At 44.9% G+C, this 22,340-nt stretch overlaps 2 protein-coding genes across 29 annotated transcripts in view; both read left to right on the top strand.

Annotated features, from left to right (window-relative positions):
* Positions 1–4,332, top strand: part of ANK3 (ankyrin 3) — a 345,732-nt gene extending 341,400 nt beyond the window's left edge. For all 28 annotated transcript variants that reach the window (XM_039554380.1, XM_039554383.1, XM_039554384.1 and 25 more), the window contains one exon: positions 2,927–4,332. The gene's annotated coding sequence lies outside the window, so the exon portion shown is untranslated. The remainder of the gene's footprint in view (positions 1–2,926) is intronic.
* A 7,722-nt stretch (positions 4,333–12,054) lies between these two features.
* The window catches only part of CCDC6 (coiled-coil domain containing 6), a 51,250-nt gene continuing 40,964 nt past the window's right edge, over positions 12,055–22,340 (top strand). Inside the window, 2 exon segments of the mRNA XM_039553614.1 lie at positions 12,055–12,153; positions 12,156–12,359. Of these exon segments, the coding sequence (XP_039409548.1) occupies positions 12,055–12,153; positions 12,156–12,359 (303 nt within the window).

Raw genomic sequence — 22,340 nt, 5'->3', positions numbered from 1 at the left:
CTGAATAGCTGGCCCTTGATCTTGTGAGCAGAAAATGATCTTGTGTTCATGTATAGAAATTAAGCTTTACTTCTTGGAAAATAAAGCAAAGCAATACTCAGGCATGTGCAAGATTTCTGGGAATTTTACAATGTCTAGTGTTTGTAATCCATAGAACTTTCTACCCCTAAAAACTTAAACACAAATAGTAAAGGAGCTGCACACAAATAAACCTGCTAGGGGTGAAATGCTTCTTCCACTGTCAGACGTGATTTGAGGGCAGTTATGCTAGTCAAAGTCCTTTTAAGTGAAGTGTCTCAATATTTGCCAACAAATGAGCCCTACCAACTGTTTCTTGTGAATTTTATTGATCCAGCCCTAACGATTGTAGCCAGCCAGCAGCTGATGGTATAAGGGCTTCCCAAGCTAAACCCAAATGCACAGACTACGACACCCTTGCAGGGGGCTCTGTGAGGACATGATGGAGCACCCCGAAGCCAGAGGCTGCTTTGTCTCCATGACACAGCTACAGTCACAAAGAGATGTGCCTGTAAATATGGGAGGAGCCTATCCACATCTATCAATGCTGGTCCATCAGTCATGGCTCCAAGTGCCTAGGTTTACCATATAGTCATGTCTTTTTTCTGCTCAGAACTTCTCTTAGCTTTGTTGGGTTTCAGGAATTGGACAGAGGAAGAGTTTAGGAAATGCAAGACTCTGTGTTATCCTTTTACTATACATATGGTGTAGGGCTGACTGTAGGATTTAAGAACAGGATAAACAGGACCTGGCAAATAGACCAGATAGTGAGGAAAAGGACAGACAGTAGCAGAATCTCTCCTGAGTCACCAGTCCCTTCTGACTGATGTAAAAGTAAGGTAGCCCCTACAGCCCCCTGGCCCTATAGTGCCATTTGAAACAAACAGCACTCGGTGTGTGGGATCTAGCTGAGGGATTTATGGGATTGAGCCCCGAGGAGCAAGCTCTGTGCAGTGACTGGTGTGATTTCAGTATCTGGTAAGCACCTACTGCATCCCCCTGAATTCTTGCTTTTACTGAGACCCCTCCCATGTGTGTTAATAGAATAATACAGCTTCACGTGGCTTGCTGCTCAATGTACTCATCAAATATTTATGATTTGGAAAAGGGAGGTGATTCTTTTGACACAGCTTTCCCCTTTATGGAGCTCAGGGATATGGGAGAAAAGCAAGCCAAAGCTATGGCACTCCTTGTATGAAATTGTGTCCCGTGTTGGGTCCCGTGCTGCTCCACTGTCAATCTGCAGGGGCAAAGCAGCAGAAATGTGTACATTCAGGCATTGAACCCCATAAGCAGTGCAGCTAAAGAGCCTGCCAGCATACAAGTTTGATGCAAAAGACACCAGGGATAAGGGAAAAGCATTTCATTTTAAAATGAAATGACATAAATAAGGCAGCCTTTGCCTAATGTGTGAAACAGAGTCTGACCTTCAGGAAGCCAGAGTCAGAGTTCCTCAGAACCAGATTTGCTCCCATGACTGCTGATGCATTTCTCCTGGAATTTCCAGTAGGCGAGTCTTCCATGCAAGAGTCCCTGAGGAACTCGGAAAGTCTGCCTTAAATAATGAACCTTTGCTCAGGGGGGAACGTTGTCCTGTAAGTTGAATCTCTGTGCTCCAAACTTTGATAGGATAAGCATGACCAAATGTGCACTAAGTAATTATGAACCTGGTCAAGAGTCCATTGAGAGCGTTTAGTTTGGGTGCAGAAGTGGATGTATTTGCACAGGCAGGGGTTTCTACAGAAAAACAATTTGTTTTGTAATCACAAAAGACGAAAACAATCCTGTTGAGGAGGCAGAGGTGGTTCTTTTCTTTGGAGTGTTTGAAAAAAATCACGATGTTAGCTAGGTTTTGCTGTGAAAATGTCCTTGTCACCATTGCAAATAAGCCCATGGTGAAGCATGGGTTGAAAGGAGAAGCCAAGAACTCTTGCGTGCAGTTCTGCAGGACAGCACGGTGTGAGCTGGTGTGACTGCTGCAGTGGGAACAGGCGGCTCTTAGCAGCGGGACAGATTTATGACAACTGTAGATGTGGGCAAGGACAGGTTGCTTTAGCGTGGAAGGAGACTGCGAGTGCTCCTGGACCTGTGACCTGATTAGTAACCAGGCATGTCCGTGCCAGCCCGAGTGCCGCCGGCGCCGCGCCAGCCACGCTCCCAAGCAGGCTGCCCCGTGCCCAGGTGCCGGAGAGCCGCGGGCCTTCCAGCTCCCGCTCGCTGGTGTGGTTGTGTTTCTGCTTCCTGCCCTCTCTGCTGTTGTACAACAAATGTCACAAACTTGCTGTCTTTATGTGCATGGCTCTGGTTTGAGGGGTGAGAGAGCAGGAGCACGACCCTGTCTCCTCCGTGCCGCTTATGCAAGCCAGGCGGGAGATGGATGGGGCTGCTCCTCGTCCTCGCTTTTGTCCTTCACCAAGCCTCCTAAAGGCTGGGCTCTGCATTCCTGGCTCTGCCAATCACATTCCCTGAGCAACTGGCAGAGGGGAATGTGCAAGGAGAGCAGGTTTTCCATCACTGTGGGGATGCTTGCACACAATGAAGAAAAACGTGCCGTGGAAGCAGCAGCTCTCTCGGTCGGGAGATGATGCTGTTCCTTCCAGGATAAAAGAACCTATTCCTTGTCATCATTGGATCTGATGAGCTGGTGCCGTGTCCAAGGTGATGAAATGCAGTGTGCTGCAAACATATTTGTAAATCAGTTCACAAGCAGTGTGGACATCTGCAGCTCCATTTTCCCCTCATGCGGGGAGCTCAGCTAATGTCATTGCCTACCTAGAAACTGCGTGATTTAGCCTACTGCAGAATTCCATCATGCCAATTACAACTTTTCTGTTTAGTCAGGGAAAGGCATGAAATAGATTCTTAGGAGATATTCTTAAATGATCTGTTCTCTGTTTTCTTTCCACAGAACTGTGTGCTTTTACTGCCAGTATTCTAGAGGGACACTCACGGAAGAAAAATCAACAGGAATTAAACATTCACCTATAAAAGTGTGCGTGTGTTTGCTGCTTCCCCACATTAACCGCATGGTTTTTATGCAAAAAGAAAAAAAACAAACAAAAAAAACCCCCAAACAAAAAAATTAATTTAGCATGAGCCAATTTACAGAGCATGGAAATTCACGTTCATTCACGGGATTGGAGGGTGCGCAGTTACCAATGCAGTGTAAATACAAGATGCCATGCTGTTAACAGCTTCTCTCAAGCAGTTTGATGTCATCTCAAAAGAAATAAATTCCTGTGGCCAGAGAGGATGTGCGAAGACAAAATGGTTAAACCATGGAAAGACACTAAAAATACTAAAATCCACAACAGCTCGCCTTATTTTTCTTGGACCCAAACTGTCAGGGTATAAAACACTATTTGTTTCTTTTTTAAACATCGATAGTTTTGCTGTAAATAAATAACACTGTATAAATTCTAACAAAATAGAATAAATGTTGATAAGGCACTGCCTTTTCGATCACAAACAGAATATTGCAAATGCATTGAGCAGGCTAGGTGTCTCAAATGGCTGCACCTACAGGGATATTCTGGGTGTATCTTCACAGATTCTTGTATATTAGCAATTATAATGTTTGTATATGCAAAAACGCTAGCTTGATTTTAAAAAAATCTTTAAAATCTGCTGCAAATTTAAATGATTCCCAAAATGAGGAATTCTGTAGTTCTGTGAAAATTTTTCTTCAGAGTACTAATATTTTGATGCATGTGTTTCACCTTATTTTGATTAAATCTTTTCCAGTTTTGCAAACACTATACCGCAACATGAAAAATAAGATTTTATCTGTAAACACAAAGCCCTTCATCTAATATTTGTTGCTGTTGCCAATTTTTCAATGAAATGACCTAAGACCCATAACATATACAGTAGTTGCATTATGGGGAGGGGGGTGCTATCTGTTCTCGCTTTATAATGGGGGTAATGCTTGCAGCTTTAGAAGTGGGTTGGTGCTCTAAGGAGCACAAGTTTGGGATATTTTTAAATGAACTGAAGAGAAATTATTAGCTAATAGACTGGCAGCACGCTGTAAAATTATTACTGTATTGTGTACTGGCTATAAGATGTAGAATCTTTCAGTAAGCCAATCATCTGTAATCATCCTAGCAGTGTAATATTAGGTTGTTAAGGCTGCTGTGTTTTAAAGGGCATTTTTATTTGGGTTTTGGTGAAATACTTTAATTTGTTGATTATATTCATATGGAAACAGCATTCATTGATAATAGCTCTAATTACATATGTATGAAAACAACAAACACTGGATGATCTAGTTGATTATTTAAGCATAAAATAAATTGTGTTAAAACTCTTGGATAATGTGTGTTTGGCAGTGTTCTTGTACCCTACAGACATGAGGCTTCACAAGGCCAGCTGTTAACTGCCCCTGGCTTTCAGCTGCTTTTCCTCTCTGTCTTTTTTTGTCTGATCCACTTCCTCATCTTCCCAGTGTGACAGGCCATCATTTGGCAGGCTCTCCCCAGGTCGGGGCAGCGGGGGGAAAACACAGCAGCCAGCAGCACATGCCCAGCAAAGCTAAGGAAAACCCATCTCCCTGGGTCAGAGATGTGGGGAAAGGGCCAGTGCAACAGGGGGATGTGCAGCCCCTTCTCCAACACATGTGATCTCTGGACTTCCTGTAAATTCTTTTGCCCTGTCAAGAACCAGGGAAAGCACTACCAAAAGCAATTTTCTCCCCAGTGTGCTAAGTCAGAGCAGTAACAGACCCACTACCCATGATGACATTAAAATGTATATGCCCTGTATATTGCGTCCACTTTTTATATTATGGGTGATGGAGCACTGCGTAAGGGATGTGGCCAAAACAGAGGTTTGTAGGCAGCACCAGTACACACACTGCTCTGAACTGCAGGCTTCTGCTCAGGTGCAATAGAGTCTCTTACACAGGGATCGGTTTTACCTGGCTTTTAAGGCAACATGAAGATGAGGTATTTCACCCCAGCTTTGGCACCTGAGGAATCACCACTGCTACAGATCCACCTCGGTCTGCTTGTTGTTATCTGCTGGTCCCCACAGGAAGTGGTCGTCACCTGGGGTCAGTCAGCAAAGCTCTCCTGACTGTGATGAACAGCACTTGGCTTCAGGAGAATCTAACATGTTGGTTTGTCAGCGTCTCTCAGTTACTAGGGCCACCACCTTTTGAAGCAGGGACAGTAGATGAAGTTTTCATCGTTTCAGCAGCCAGTCTGTGTTGCAGTGCATGTTTTACCTAGGTCAGGATACTGCTGGTACAGTGCTGATGGCTCAGGTCCTTATGCCAGAGCTTGGAGGACAAATGCCACTTACAGTACCACTGGAGAAAACCGCGTCTCATTGCAGTTCACAGTCCAACAGCAGTGATCGTCCTCCTGCAGATCTCGCCATCCAGATGCCTCCCTCCCTTCCTTCGAGTATCCAGACCAGCTGAATGAGAAAGAGTGTTTTCAGTAAATGCTGTGAGATGTATGTATTTAATATTATATCATGACTGTACACTTGGGAGCAAAGGCTGTGGTCACAACCAGCAGGAAGGCAGGACTGTAGAAGAGCCTCGCCTCAATCTCTAGCAGAATCCAAAAGGCAGCATTTTGTTTGACTCATCCCTTCCTCTGCCGGGTGCTGGTGTGGAAAAAAGCTGTGACTGTACCTGGAGTGGCAGCTCTGGCAGGCAGCAGCGCTCTTTCTGTAGACAGAGAATGAGGCTGCCTGTGCAGGTAGCAGAGGTGTGTAGGTGAGTCTCGACAGCTCTCCTGCCGCTGCTGGTGGTTTGTGTGGCAGCTGCGAGCTCGGGGAGCGGGTGTCGAGTGTGACAGCACACGTGGGTAGCTGCCGGCTCAGCTCGGGGCTCCGGGGGTGCTCCGAGGGTGCTCTTGCAGCACGGCCCTGTCACGGGCAGCACTGGGTGTCCGAGCAGGCTGTGACCGCGGCAGACGCCTCTCCTGGGCCAGCACTGAACGTGCCCAGCAGGGCAGCCCGACCCCTGGCAGGTCCCAGTCCCCAGCTACTGCTGCACGGGCACCTGTGTCACAGCTTGCTTCTCTCTTTGATACAGAGAGACAACAGAGAACAGAACTCTGTAGCTAAATTCACAGAATTTAAAATTCCGTATTAAATGCTGCACAAACAGGATTTTCTGGGTGTTGGTTTTGTTTTGCACTGAGTGGTTCCAACAGTAGCTCAGGGTATTTGGGAAAAACAAGGTTGAAGTGTAAATGGTCGTTTGAGAAGGAAAACAGAAATCTTGCCAGAACTAACAAACAGCACAGACAGCTCTGGAGTAAGTGAGGACCCTACCTAAATGTGCACTTTTGTCTTTTTTTTTTCTTGTTTTCCTCAGTGAGAACATTCTCCTTAAAGGCAAAATTTTCAGTCATGGGACTCTGATTGCATCTATTAAAATAAACTTGATTGCTAAATACAGCGTTATTTGCATCCTTTGATATTTGATTTAGCACTACTTAATAATGCTCCAGGGTATCCTACGGTACTTTTTCCATTTCTGGAAGAATACCAATTGCATTTTATTTGTGGCCAATAATAATTTTAATGTCAGAAATTCTAAGAGCTCCCATAGTGCAGAGCTGACATTAGTGGGATAAGTGGCAGTCACTTGCAGGATTGCAGCACCCTGCTAATTAATGCTCATTTCCTGGGGGGTTGTTTAACACAGGCTTTGTCTTTAGCACACAGTGTGCAGGAAATCGAGGTGCTCTTCTGGGGAGGTCACTGCAGCCTGGGATGTGTGGCACATGCTCCCAAAAACCTCTCCATGCCCTCTAGGGAAGGAGTTTATAACTGGGGCTTCTTTGAGCAGGACCAAGATAAGAACAGTTGATGAAGCTCGTTGAAGTCCATCAGTGGCAATTTTATCAAATTTTTATACAAACCCAGCGTGAGCAGCTTAGCCTGGAGGAGCTGTGCCAGCCTTGCAGGGTTGGAGGGCTCTGCAGGAGCAGCATGATGGCTTTGGGCCAGCCCTCTCTCCCCAGGGAGGCGGTGCAATCCAGAGGGCTGGGACTTGCCTGGCTGAGGCTGGTGCAGGGATGCTGGGCAGGGTATTGGCAAGGGGCTGGGTTGTTGTCCTGACCACTTCATGATATATGCAAAAGCTGCTGCTGATCCACTGCATCCTTGGCCTTGGGGTCACGTGTGGGGATTGCCAAGGGACAGGAGGAGGGGGGGAATGCAAACAGGACCTCTGTTTTCGGGACAGATCCTACCAAACTGGGGCTGGAGGAGGAGGAGCTCCTGGCTCAGCTTGCCTCTAACCCCTGAGTGAGCAAGGTAGGGAAAACATGGTCATAGTGCAGAAGAAAATATTCCTGCGTGGTTGAAAGTACAACAGTTTTCTGATGGAGATGTCGACCCTTTAGACCCAGTCTGCTACAAAATGCTTGACAGAAAAAGTAGTCCATTACTGGGAGAGGAAAAGGTTAGTGAAGGACAGAAAAATGAGCTGCTCAAGGCAAATCTATGTATGTGTCACATTTTTCATAACTGCTGATGCTAAAAACAGCATGCAAATTGTGCATGTCTTTATTTATTTGACCCTAAGTCCTGGAGGAAGACAAAGATTTATAATAAAGTTTTGTTGGTACTTTTCCCACCACAGTAATGTTCAATTATTGAGAGCTATTTGGGCTATAAAACAGCAAAGTACAGCAATCCCCTTCAATTCACCAACTTCCTTGGAAGGCTTCCAGGGGCTGGATATCATTATGACATGGCCAGACCAACAGAACCAACCTAGTACGAACTCTGAAAAAAATACCCTGGGGAGAACAAGGATACAAAAGCAAAGGCCCAGAGCTGAAGATGCGTTAGCTACTGGTTGGCTACCACAGAGCACATTTTCATAGTCAGATACTCTATCCTACCAAGACACTTCTTTCCTAATACATCATTCTGATTAAGTAATTGTTGGTCAGAAAAGCAAAGCAGCATGACATTATTTTCATCAGAATTGCTTGTTAGAAAACATGTTTTAACTTGCCTCAATTGTTGCCTTAATCCACAATAGTAGCGATTTGGGTTTCTTCTGCTCATGCAAATATTTTTCAAAGCTTTGTCCCTTTCTACAACCTCTCCACATAAGCACACCATTTCCCCCTTCTAACCTTCCCTTATGTACAGGTCACATTCTTTTTAATGCTACTTAAGTTTATTTTCCTAGTAGTATTTGTCATTAATTGCATTTCATGCAACTTTGTCTTTTCATTCCCTCTTGCCCCCCATTTCAGTCAGGTACTCTGAGTACTATGCAGACTTTTTTCCCTTGGGTTAATTAGCTTCAGTTGGCCTTTTCCTCTTCAGTCTATAACTACTGAATATTTTAATGAAATTGTATTCTTATAGAAGGCCTTCCAGCTGATTAATGGACGTCTGGAATTACATTAAGGATTACATTAAATCTCTGAACATACATCTTCTGACTCCTCATACCTAGAAATGTGTTTTATACAATATTCTTACTGTTGATGTGAGTTTATGGAACACTCTTTCTAATTGCCCATTGCCTCCTGTAATGATATTTTCTGTGAATAAATCCCTGTTTTATTATTTCTTCTTCTTGATTGGTCTGCTCTCCTACTCTAAGGGTGCTGGTGACGTTTTCATATTCTTTATTTCAGTGAGCACCTTCCCTTTATGCCTTATAGTTCTGCATTTATTTTTTGTGCAATAAAGAGATACTGAGGCAAGGAGGGTGGGGACCTAGTCCTGCGGATGCTGTGGTGGTGGCAGGCTGGTTGTGGTGACTTTTCCTGTGGTGCCAAGCCCCTTGCTGCCTGCAGTGGGGACCAGGACCAGTGGCACCTGAGCAGCCCTGTCAGTGGGGCAGCCTCTGGTTTTGCTATTTTTGGTTATACCATATATTTATACTTTTTAATTGGTTTGGCTAACATCCTACAGATGTGAAAAGCATGTGATTTTTTATTTTTGGGGGGTGCTAATTAGGATAACGTTTTCTCTCCCTGTTTAATCTATTAATTTGGAGTAGTTGGCTGTAATTGTAATTAAATATACAGGTACTATTTTTTAAATGACTGAAATGCTGTTGCGACAAGAAAGATGCCACCTCAGATCTAAACATCCAGGGCCCTTGAGTTTCCCTCCCACTCCTCCACTGACTCAGTGTTTGTCATTGGGCAAGTAACTCAGCTTCCTACCTCCCTTCCTTGCCTTCCAGGGCTATTGTGTGAATTAATTAGATAATGTTTCAGCATGGCTTTGAACTAGAGAGAGCTACAGAAGTGCCAAGTTATAATTTACTGTTATGAAAGTCGGCGTGCTGGCTGGGAGTGAGACCTCTGATGCCAGCCCAGCAGAAAGAGAGAGGGACGGCGAGGCAGCTGGGGGAAAGCTCCCCTCTAGCCTCAAGATCCCTGATCTCCATAGCTGCTGTCTGCACCACTCTAGAAATGCTCTGCTGAAGGCAGCACCAGCAGCTGCCTGGTGTGCTTCCAGGGATGCAGCCCCTGGCTGAGCCAATCCGGCCCAGTTGCCGGGGTGAGGATGTTGCCTGCACCTGCCTGTCTGTTTTCAGGCTAATTTTGGTGTCTGAAGGAGCAGAGGACATGTCCTCTGGAAAATTATAGTGCTCCGAATCAGCAAAGCACTTAAGATTAACACTGATAGGTCTGAAGAGTGGCTTAAGGTTAAGCACGCCGTGGGGCTTGCTGGGTAAGATTAGCCCGGAGCAGATGCGTGTTTTGCTGATTCAGGCTTTCAAAATATTTACGCCTTGATTCAGCAAGACACTCAAATGTGAGCAGTCCTGGAGATAACTGGCTGATCAAAGCTGGGCAGATGGATGGAGAAAGACATCAAGTCACAAACCTGCTTGTTTGGAAATGAGTTTGATTTGAGGAACACATGTGCGTGTGCACAGAGACAAACCAGCTTTCCAGCTATCGCCTGTGCTGTGGAGGACGTGCATGAAATAACATTTCCTCATGACCTAGCGGTGTCCAACCAGCTTCCCAAATACCAGCAAACCTACTTGAAAGCAATTCTGGTGAATTGCAACTGCCCATCCAAAACAGTGCTCACTATTTTTTTTAATCCTATTTTAATCCCTCGGGGTTTTTATCCCACAGCCTATGCTGGTGGAAAGGCTCAGCCTGCACACAGCTGCAGGGCAGAGGAGCTGGCAACTGCCCCAGGTTGGGCTTGTCTGGCCCTGCACACCCAGGAGTGCCCAGGGATTGCTGCAGGGGCGTTTTAGGACAGCACTGAAAAGGTCTCACAAGGCCTCATGGATGTCATCAGCTGATCTGTGCATCTATGGCAGCATCTTTTGATGACAATGCTCTTATGTTTTGGGAGAAATCCCACCCTAACAAAGCCCAGAGATGGGAAATCCAGCTGTGGGGCAACAGCTGCCAAGGTGGTGCTGAGGGTTTCTCAGTGGCTTTATTACATGTTAATGTCATCACCAGGATCAGTACGGAGGTAATGGGATGCAGGAGTGCGGCTCAGTTTCCACAGGGGTGGGTAGGGGATGCAGGACCTTTTCTAGCCTGAAAAGCCCTGAATTGATGCCTCCTGATGGGGCTGAGGCAAAGCTGTGGGTCTCTGCTGGTGCTGGATGAGGACTCCTGCTTGACCCCCTCTCCATTCTGAGCTGTGTTGGAGGCAGCATCACATGCCAGGGACAGTCACAAGGACAGAGATCCCAGCAAACAGTTCCCACTGCTGAGGAGTAGGAACAGCCCTTTTACTGCTTTTCTTGTGATTAAGAGACCAAAAATAAAATGACCTGCACTTATATTCCCAGGCAGGCGAAAAGAATAATTACTTTACAGAGATGGAATTCCTTCATATATTATAGCCATTAAAAAGAGTAAAATTTGAAATTTACTATGGCATGGAACAAAAAGGTAGTGCAGTTAGAGATAATGAAATCCTTACTTGCCATTAATGGAAGAATTACTGTTGTTAAAAGACCCCTGCATAAATAATTGAGAAACCAATTATACAATCTTGGTGACTAATTTATCCAGAAGCAATACAGACCATGTTTTGCCATAGAATACATGGCACATATTCTCCACTATAGCTCGCTGCTACTCTGCAAAGAAATAATTCTTTTTTTTAAACTAAAAAAAAAAAAAAAAGGGGGGAGGAAAGAAACGAATGCACCTACTAATCAGGAAATACATTATCAGTAATGAGAGATGGGTGTCCATATATCTTAATTTGAAGCGGTTTTGCTGATGTATGGAGGCCTGAATGAACATGCCAGCTGGTCTGTGTGCTGTGAGGGGAGCGGGACTGGCGGCCGGGGCTGTTCCCCCAGACCCCGAGGCCAGGCGGGTGGGGGTCCCTGCTCCGTCTGCCGGTGGTGGCCAAACGTGGGGGGCTGCGAGCCAGGGAAGGGGCCTGGCCGGGGGTACAGCCCGGGCAGCGCTGCGTGCGCCCGAACGCCACCTCGGTACAAATACTCTTTAACTAAGCAAGGTTTGGGGCTGTTTGGGTCGTGCGCAGCGAACCCCTGGGCTCCCCCACAGCGCTTTCGGGCGAGTCCAGGGCTTCCCCTCACGGGTTCTGTGGTAGAAGGCGATGACCCCCGCAAACGGGCTGTTCCCCGCGGGTGCCCGCTGTGGAACCGATCCCCCGGGCACGGCCCGACCGGGCACATCCCGACACCGGGTTCAGTGCGGAACGGAGACCTCCCGGCCACATCCCGTGTCCAGGATTCGGTGTGTAGGGAGCCCCCCGGGCATATCCCTCGGTCCCAGGTTCTGTCTGTCCCAGATTCCCGCTCCCGGCACATCCCTGTCCCGGGGTCGGCTGTGTCCCGGATCCCCGCTCCCGGCACATCCCGGCCCCGGTGTGTCCCGGATCCCCGCTCCCGGTGTGCCCCGGATCCCCGCTCCCGGCACATCCCGGTCCCGGTCCCGCTGTGTCCCGGCCGGCGCGGTGCCGGCGCGGGCCGCCAGGCGGCGCTGTGGGCGGGCGCGCGGCCCGTCTCGGCGCCGGCGCGCGGCGGGCGCCGCCCCCTGCTCGGGCGGCGGCGGCGGCGGCGCGCGCGGGGCGATGGCGGACAGCGCCAGCGAGAGCGACACCGACGGCGGCGGCGGCGGCACCGCGGGGCCGCTGTCGGGGGGCGGCCCGGGCGCCGGGCCCGGCTGCGGCGCGGGGGCGGCGGCGGCGGCTCCTCGGGGGGCGGCAAGGCGGGCGGGATCGTGATCTCGCCGTTCCGGCTGGAGGAGCTGACGAACCGCCTGGCCTCGCTGCAGCAGGAGAACAAGGTGCTGAAGATCGAGCTGGAGACCTACAAGCTCAAGTGCAAGGCGCTGCAGGAGGAGAACCGCGACCTGCGCAAGGCCAGCGTCACCATCGTGAGTGCGGGCGGCGCCGCGCCGGGCCCGGCGGGCGGAGAGCGGGGGTGTCCCCACCGCGGGGTGTCCGCGCAGGGCGGGCCCGGCCCCGGCCGCGGCCTCCCCGCCGCCCCCCCGGCTCCCTCCCGGCTCGCCGGGACGAGTCACCTCGGGCGGGCCCGGCTGTCACCGCGGCCCGGCCGGCGGGTGCGGGGGACACGCACAGGTGGAGTCGCCCCGCGCCCTTCGCGCCTCCTTCGGCACCGGGAGGGCACCGGGAGCGGAACCGGCGAGGAGCCGAGGCGGTTCTCTCGCCCGGACCCGCGTTGCCGCCCGGCTTCCCGCGGGGAGGCGGCCCCGCCGACCCGCCCTGCCCGGTGTCCGAGCGGCGGTGGCTCGGGGAGGGGCCGGGCAGGGGAAGGGCGATGCTCTGTGTTCGTTCCCCTGAAGTTTCTCAAAGTAAAGATTTTCTTGGAGTTTAAGTGATCTTCGGAGATTACGGATTAGCTCTTCAGCCGTCACCTCTTCGGCCACGGTGCAGAAGCGGCGAGCTGCAGGAATAGCGTCTTGGTCATGAGGAAGTGTTTGGTTTGTCTATCATGTTATGTTAGCTGTGGTATTTCAAGTTATTTGAAAACTCATTTAAAATAAGACTCTTAAAAATAATCCGAGTAGCACACACAGCACTCTGTCCCGGCAAGTGCTCAGCTCCTGGTTTATGAGTACTCTGAGGATAACTTGGAGTTTAACACCATTTTATGTGATGCTGTTAGGCAGGAATCCTCAGTAAAGTGCATATCAAAATACTACGAAAATATTGTTGTATTGTTCTCTATGAGTTGGGGAGTTAGGAGTTTAAATGAGGGGGATTTTTGCTAATTCAGTGGCTAGAGTGATTGTTTAGGTGTTGTAATAGTCATGGCCTGTATGCAAAGTAGGTAACTTGCTAAAGACTGATTAAAGGTAACTCTGATACTGTCCTGTACATCCTTGCCAGTGCAGGTGGAGACATTTTAGGAGAGACCAATCCCACCTGTGTGTGCTCACTCTCATCTCATCTGATTTTTCACAGGGGGCTCTTCATTATGAGCGTAGTGTCTGTTTTACTGATACTCAGCTTTTCCATTGTCAATACATCTAGCCAAGAAATGGAGCTTGCCTAGGCATACCTCTCATCTACTCCCAGTAGTAAGCATTCAGCGTCTAGCAGGATGTGGGCCGGAAGAGTGCATGAAATACAATACAGAAGTAATTTATTCAAGGATGACAAATATAGTGCTAGTCGGGGAAATGTGTGCTTTGTTAATACTTTACGAGAAGAGAATGTGCCTTAATTAGGTAGCGGCAGAGTGCCTTCTAATGTTGAAAGGGGCTAAGGCACCTTGTCAGTCAGACATTTTCTCTCTGCCTGTTAGAAAAGCACATCATCTTTCTGAACCCTTGGTAGGTGTACTGTTTGTAAACAACTTGGCAAAAATGCTTGTGTGCGTTAAAGTTCTGGCACTGCCTCTAGGGACTGATCATCTTACATTTTCATCAGATTTTAATTTATAAAAAGGAGGTATTTTCCTTAAATCTGAAACTCTGTCTGTTTTTGACATCTTGGATAAAGAGAGGAAAGGTGTTAGACTTTAATGGCAACCTGTAGGGTGTCTGGAAAACTGACATCTTTACGTGATGCTGTGGCTTTGGTATGCTAAACTGTGTGCACAACTGAGTAAACCACTTCTAATTCAGCAAGTGGCGAAATAATGAATGCAAAACATAACTTTTTTTCAGGCCACTGAGACCTTGTGCTGTGGTTTACATAGTCCATAATGTAAACACATTTACAGTCAGAATACTTTGTTGTGTGGCTCTAGTATGCAGGTGACTGGAGATGAACTTTATTGGAATGTTGAAATGTGTGCCATCCGCATGTAAATGTAATAGGAATAGAAAATTTTCTGATTGTCTCCACTGTGATTCTAAACCTTTGTCAATTTGCTCCTCCACCTGCCAGCTTCGGCTCCTCGCGGTGTTTCTGTGCTGACATACGGGCGCTGTGTACGTTTCCTGTTGTGGCCATTGTAATGACACAAATCAGCTTTGATTTTTATCAAGTGTTGAGGACAAGCTGTGAAGCACAAATGGAACTGACAGGTAGCCAAAATAGCAGGTGAATGACTAAACCTGTGTGCTGTAGGTGAAGGTGACTCCTCGAACCACATAGCTCTTCATCTGCAAACCTTTCACTGATCCTGTTGTTTGAGCTTTGTTGTACAAGGCCACAGAGACTCTTTGCTTTCTGCAGCTCCCACCATTGTCTGGAATGATTTTGAATATTTTCCCTTTAAGGTTTGCCAGTTAGAAGGTGATGGTCTTCCACCTTCCGCTTGTGTTCATGCTGGTGTAAGTGTTAATATGACATCTCTTTGTGTTTGCAGTATTGTTGGTGTCAGCATGGATATATTCAGTTCAGGAATTACCTAAATTGCTTGCCACATAGGATCTTATTAGTTCTATTTTGTAGTTAACCCTTGTGTCATAGGGTTGAAAATAAGCTTTAATTGAGTGTAGGAGACTTACATTAAGTAGTTGCACTTGGAAAACTGAGAAGAGGTGTTGGCTTGGCAGGCTTGTATGCTCACTGACTTCGTATGTACTCATCTAAAACATGTGAAAACAAATTCTGCTTTCAAGCTGAAATTGGTAAAGCCAGCTTGGACTAAGTGTACGTCCAAAAATATGTGTGAGCTGTACTCCTTCCAGTAGGCTGAAATGCAAATGAAATTATTCTGCTGTTCATGTGCAAGGCTGTGAAAGTAAGTAAATATATGTGATTACTTTATCTCACCTGCTATTATTGGTAACGAAGGGTGAGAGAGGGAGCAAAGCAGGGAGAAAGCTGGGGATATTTCAAGTGTTCTCTGGCAGTGTAAAAGCATTACATCAGAAGATGCAAAGTTTCAGATCAGATATTAAGAAGAAATGACTAAGATCACTCGAGCCATTTGCAGAGGGTTCATTTATATGTATTTAGCAATCTCTATTGTATGATCTCATGGTGTATTTCTGCAAGGTCTTTTTTAGGAAATGGAACGGCTGGTGCCTAGGTTGGGAAAAAACAGGCGCCTGGAGATCTGATATGCTGTGTGTTTGAGATGAGAAATAGTGAGTTTTGGTTATAGTGCTTCACTACCAGAAGTGGATTTCCTGTGTGAATTTGCATAGTTTCTTGGTGAAAAAGGTCTGCCAAGGAGATGTTGTATTTAATGAGCTAAGCCTGGGACAGCACAAGTTCTCTAGTTAAATAAGAGTACCTTCAAACCTGGGTGGTGGGGTGACTGCTCTTCAAACAAATGAATTGCTGCATGTAACAAAAGCTGAAATACTTCAGTTAGGTGTAGGTATGTCTTGGTCAGGAAGTTTCTTTTGAAGTAGGTAGAACTTGGATTTCTAGCTCCTTTTTTTCTACTCTTCAGTGTTTAATGTAACCAAGCCATCCTATTTCAGTGAAAGCCATGTAACCTTTAGCTGATACTGAAAGCATTTTAGTTTTCTTTGTTATTGTTTTGAACTGACAGGCCTCATACAAACGGAATACTTCTAAGAACAAAAAGGGGTTTAGCCCCTGATTGCTACATGTTTACTCCAGGATGTTAGATTCGGTAATTTAATTCATGTAAATTGGCCTACTATAGTTGGACATCTTCTGTGGAGTTAGAAAATTAAGATGTAATAAGCCTTATTCTGTTAGTTAGTTTTTTAACTGAGGTGAACATAGAGTTTTTGAGAAGCATTAATTTAAAAATGTTCCCACTCCAAAATGTTTGATATAGCAGTGTTAATGCATTCTAACATTTTACGAGAACATTTCTCTTTCATTTTCCCCAGTTTTGCTATGTAGGTAACGGCATTATCCTAGAAATCTCGATTTGTGGTGCGGTGTGGATCCCCAACAGGATCATCAATTCAGATGAGCCAGTCTGATCTGAAGTGCTGATGGCATATGCTGGCTTTTGTGAGCTTGCCATGAGTTATCACTGTCTGGTAACGCCTGCTGCAGCACTTGCTGCCAGGGAACACTGGCACATGGGCCTGCTGCGGGTTGTGAGTGGCAGTATTTTACCGTGAGACCTCTGCTACCCTTTTTTCTGTAGCTAAACCTGCTCTCTGCACCTTGGCTCCCAGCTTAACTCTTCTCATTCCCTGAATGCTGGCAGAGGGCAGTTGCATTTCCTGGCTTCTGGCCTCCTCTGCGATTCTGCAGAGCCTCGTGAACAGCCTCCCACCTGTTGGGAGGAACAATAGAAAAAAACGCCTTACTCAGCTCCTATTTCCTCGCCCCCTACTTAAATCCTGAAGAAAGTTGTTGCTTTCAGTAACAGCCATCTCCTGAAAGCAGATAGGATTTCTGGGACTTGCAGATCAGAAAAATCCTGTGTGTTATTGTAGACTTGTTACAGTTTTCCCAATAACAACCAGATTTGGATGCTGGAAATAAATACAATTTTGCATTTTGTCCTCAATGAAGTGTGCGCAGGGATTTGTGTGTGTGCGTGAGATCTGCTGTCATGGGTCTTCATGGAAAATGTCAGCCTAGACAGATAGTTTGGGGAAGTGAATGGGTGTGCTGTATTGTCAAAAATCTCCTGAAAAAATGCTCTTTTCTTTTCTGGAGTTTCCACCAGAATTTCAAAGCAGAACACCTGTTCCAGTACAGACTGTGTCTATTAACAGTAGGAGAAAAAGGGCAGGACAGGTTATCTGAACTGAAATAGGAACCTTTAAAAGGTGCTGATAAGGGCATGAGGATGAATGAAAGAAACCAATTAGTAGCAGATAGAAGTAAAAACCAAACCAAGAAAGCAAAAATATTAATATTTTACAAAGCGTACCTGTTAATCTGTTATTTACTCTTGATTTTGAAGTAGGTCTTGCTTGTGTGAAAAATACTCGCAGTTCTGTGATGTCTTTTGTAGGTGTAAGAAACCTGCTTGGGGCTTTTGTATCCAGCTGTGTCATTTATCACTCCAGTTTGTAGCTGGACTAAACTGAAAGTAGCTCAAAAATAATTTAGAAATGCTTTGCTTACCTGCTTTTTAGAGTATAGACAACATTTTTGCTAAGATTAGCAACTTCACGCACCATGAAGGGCCATCCAAAATTTTTCAGGCATGTTTTTCCAAGAGCCAACATGTAAGAAATGACTGTCTTATATTTCAGTTTTACATTTGCTGCAGATTCTCAAAAAGTTTCTGTTAACTTCTACAAAACGTCTGTAAAGGAAAAAGGAAGTTTAGTAATGCCCTTTGGTGTTAGCTGCCTTGGAGCAGTGCTGCTTTAGCTGCATGGATGGTGAGCCTGTAGTAGGAAAGTGTAGTAGCATCTACTTCTCTTTGGTAGTTGCATACAGCCAGTGGTGTATCAGGTTCCCAGGGAAAAACACTGTCCATGTGCTGTTAACAGAATGTTACTGGGGCGTATTGTAGACCTTCCTCAGTGGTGGTTAAAATGCAGGCAAACAAAAACCACAGAAAAAGTGAATGTTTCTGGACTTAATTCAAATATTAATCAGCAGGAATGCTTGTACTTTCAGGGAGTTTGAGGCTTCAGAGGTTTACTTAATCATCTGCTTTGATTTTTGTTACATGGTTTTGTGAGTTGTTCCTGCACTGAACCTTGTAACTAACCTTGAAATGTGTCTTTGGAAGGGTATCCAGTTTTAATTTGAAGACTCTTGAAGGTGAAGAATCACTCTGCTTGGAAAGGCTTTGGTGTCCTGCCCCCTGTTCTTCCCCATCCACTTCATCAAGGCTGAGCTGTTGGTTCCTGCTGTGCCTTTTGGCTGGGTTAATGAGTGTTCTGGATCCTTTGCTTTCTCCTCATGAAGATACAGGCTGTAACAGGCAACTTCAGTTTAAATTGACAAACTAAACTAAGCTCTCAGGCTCTGAGATGCTGGGAATCCAAAGTGCTGAATTAATACGATGCACTGGTCTAGTCTAAGCATCTTTTTCTGCTTCAAATTTGCACAAATGTTTCTGATAGCTTAATTTGGAACTTTACTTATTTTTATAATTTTTTTTCATCCAGTGTGGTCAGTTGTCTTTAATGAGGTTGCTGCTTTGTGCTTTGGCTAATTTGGCAGAAATACAGTTGCACACCTGTGCCTCCGATTTGTACTGCTGGGTTGTCCAATAGCACTTGATTTTGTTCAGAGAATTAATTAATTGTGCAGGGAATATTTTAAAGAACATCCTGCTTAGTAGATGTTGGTGAAATGGAATTTCCCACTGGTGAGTATTTTTGAGGTCAGTAAGCCACTTTGGAAATCCTGATGTGTACTTTATTTTATAACCATTTTAAAATAATGTTTGGTGTGTATTACTAAATCAAAAACTCATATGGTGCCTTATACACACCCCACACCTTTGTGGTTATCTTTATTACAAATAGTCCTTGGTTGAAAGATGAATCTTTGCTTATCTGCCACAACCTGTTCTCTATAAAACCATGCTGAATGACCTGTTTAATATTTGTATCCTTTATACAGTAAATTAATTTGTTTGCAGTGTTGATGTTGGGTTGATACCAAACTCTGATAACAGCCTAGTTTTGCTTGCCTTTAAATATTATACAACAACTATACCTTTTTTATCAGTTACTTTATTGATGTTCCCATATTTAATAATGGTGGAATGGCTTCAGTCAGTAGGAATACGGGTATATTGCTCTGAATTACCTTGGGGATGAAAGTGAAATAAGAACTGAAATTGTAGAGTACGTTTGGGAATTTTTAATGAGGCAAAGTTCTTGGTATTTCTGTGGGCTTGCTATTCTGCATAGAAAGTAATTTTGCTTCTCTCTTAAATGAACTTTCTCATTGAGGTTGTATCATGAATTCTGTGTTAGAACTGGTTTGTAATCAGCTTTTGTTTTAAGAATGCTCTTTATTGTCAGGTTTGAACATTTACTGAGACTAAGGGCCATTCTTTCTTAATGTATCTCCAGTGACTTAAAAGCATTTTGAAGGAGAGAGTTGCTTTGGTTTTTACTGCATTGTACACCTAACAACAGGTTTGCTTTCAATTGTAGAAAAAATAGTCATATGTGCTCCTGCTGTATATCTGCCAGACATTTTCCACCTTCTTTTTAGTCACTTGCCCAAATGACTATTGAGTTTTACATTATTCACATCAGCTGATTTAGTAAAACACTGGAGTTTTTAGATCCTCTAGTGCTGTTGCTGATCCCAGTATTAGAAAGCTAGTATAGACAAGATTTTAGAATAATTTTCAAATCCTGGAAGTTCTGTACTTCATTTTAGTTGTGGTTTTGACTTTAATGGAGTTTGAATTTTAATACTGATTTCAAAGGATGAATGAAAATTATTTTACTTTATTAAACTCTTTCTTTTTCCAGAGTAGGTACGTGATCATCTGTGGTTTTCTTGCACTTGTTAATTCTGTTTACTTGTTCTCATTGCTTGTTTCCATCTGCTGCTGGTATTGGCTTTAATGTTGAAGCTGTTGTTTTCCAAGTTCTTAGTTTTAAATGTCGGTATACATGGGGTGTATTTTCAGGTACAGACTCTCAGTGCTAAAGCTCCTTGTAGTAATTGAGCAAACAATACGGATTTGTGGCACACAGCTGTGGTGAGCAAGCTTATGCATCTGCTGGAGACTTCACAAGAGGTTTTCTGTCCACTACACCTCATAAGGCGTGGGTGGGATTCCAGGTGGGGACTGGAGGCATTGGAAGCCATTGAAATGGCGACTCTGTGGCAGCTGCAAACAAGACTGATGAGGCAGCTTGTGGGGTGCTGCAGGAGAATGGAATGCCAGTGTCTCACAAACAGACCTTGAAATGTGATTGAAATGAAGAAATGAGACAGTGCTCTCCTTCGCAGGAATGAAAATTGTCAGCAGTAGACATCTGATGTATTTCAGCACAGCCTTGTAAAAACAGTGAGAGAAACAGTTGCTTTGCTGCTCTTTTTTGGGCCAGGGGGTAGGAGGAAGTTGCTGAATTTAGCAGGAGAGCAAGAGGTGAATCCTTTCTGTCTTCCTCTTAAAGAAAAAAACCCCACAAAATGAAGGAGGAGAATAGGGACAAAATGTACAAATTGAATTATGCACAGGATTTGGGATCCAAACAGAATGAATGGAAGAAGAGAGAAGAGAGGCAAAAAATACAATATAAAGCAAGCTCCCCTGGATGTGTAACAGAAAACATTCTTGTGATGTCTTGCTTCCAACCCAGCAGCCTGGGGATGTCCAGAAGGGAAAATCTCAAGTTCTTCTTCTCCAGTCAGGTCCTTCTCTCTGACTGAAGATGTGTCTTGACCTTAAATTAGGTGGTCTGTTATTGTCCCATTTCAATGTATGGGATGGAGAGCAAAGTAGAAATTAAGGCAAGACAGTTGAGGTGAAGTATTCCACAGTAAAAATGTAAGTGTCTTAAGTAGGGAACTCCAAATTACAGATGTGCAAGTTTCACATCTCTTTCTGTGGGGTGCAAGGGTTACTTGGTGAAAGCTGAAGCAATTTTTACAGAAATATTGAAGCAGTTTCTAATCCTGGCACTTGAGTTGTAATTCAGTTAAAATGCAGGCATTGTAGGCTAATTGGTGCCTATGGGGACTATCCTTTCAGCTCCTGAGAGTCCTCTGTCCCTTCATGCATTCCCTTGCAGCAGTTTTTTTCCTGGAAAAGAAGGTACTCCTTCAGCTCGACTGATAGTCTAATTGATGGAGAAACTCTTCAGATAAGGCTTTTCTTCCTCTCTCAACTCTGAATTTTATTCAGTTTGAAATTTCTAATATGACACGCAATCTGGTCTCAGTTTGGGGAAGGTTTAGTAAGGTGGGTGAGCATCTGTTCAGCCCTGCTTTAGATGGAAATGGCCTAGCAGTGTTTCAGCTATCTGTAAAGTTCCTCATATGCTTTTATTTTTTAAACTGCCTAAAATGTGGTGTTTCTGCTTATTACTGTAAAGTTAAGACCTTTTTAGTTCCTTGGTGGTGGTGGTGATAATCATACTTAAAACTCCTACCACATACACAAACTATTCCCACAATGATATGCTTGGTCCTGAGAGAAAGTATAAATGTTTCTTAACAAGTCAGAAATGATACAACCCAGCAGTGTTTAGCGTGCCACGATATGAAGTTATGCTTCTTTCTGTGACTTACAGTTTAATTTCTACTTTCTCCAGGTGGTGGGATTTCCACTTTGTTTCGCTTCATTTTCAAATAAACAGCAAAAGCCACTGTTACAAAATTTGCAAAATGTAGTGTTTTAACCACCACTTTCGCAAGAGCTTTAAAGGGTACATGTTTTTCACATCTGTTAAAAATGAACAGTAGAAATTTTGTTGTGGCTAGTGTTGCCAGGGATTATTAATTAGGCAAAACCTTTGTCCTTACAGGCCCTGAAATCCTGGTTGGGTCAAGAAGAGGGACATTCCCAAAGTCCGTTTCAGAGAGTAAATTAAACCTGAAATGTAGATCTGCAAAAAATCCCTTTTCTCTGAATATTGAGACATGTAACTGGAATGTTCTTGCTCTGTGAATGGAAGGGTGGGTAGGCATTTCCTAAAACTTTTCTCTGTGTTAGACCTACTTCTCCAGTTCTGTATAGGATGAATATTCAAGGATGATTGCATTCCCCCACATCCTGCAAATCTCTGTTTGTAGGGGCCAGAGACAGAGAACAGAAAGGCAAAGGATGTATTTTTTCATATTTCTCATCATATTTTCATACACAACATTGATAAACTTGTTTCTTGTGTTGAAATCCTGAAAAGACATTGCTCTTTGGAATACTGTGATATGTACTGTAAGATCTCCAAACTGTAGAGAAGGAAAAAAACACAAACAAAAAACTACCCACTGACTCCTAGGAGGGGTAAGTAAAAACATTTGTTTGCTGTGATGGAGCTCAAGCTAATGTGCCTTAACAATGAGTTGGACAGTGTTGTGTTTGCTTTGTGAATATGTTGGTTTGGTTTAGGACA

This window comes from Corvus cornix, chromosome 6, assembly GCF_000738735.6.
Source record: "Corvus cornix cornix isolate S_Up_H32 chromosome 6, ASM73873v5, whole genome shotgun sequence".
Lineage (NCBI taxonomy): Eukaryota > Metazoa > Chordata > Aves > Passeriformes > Corvidae > Corvus > Corvus cornix.
The sequence above is the reverse complement of the archived record's forward strand: the minus strand, read 5'-3'. Positions and strand labels throughout refer to the sequence as shown.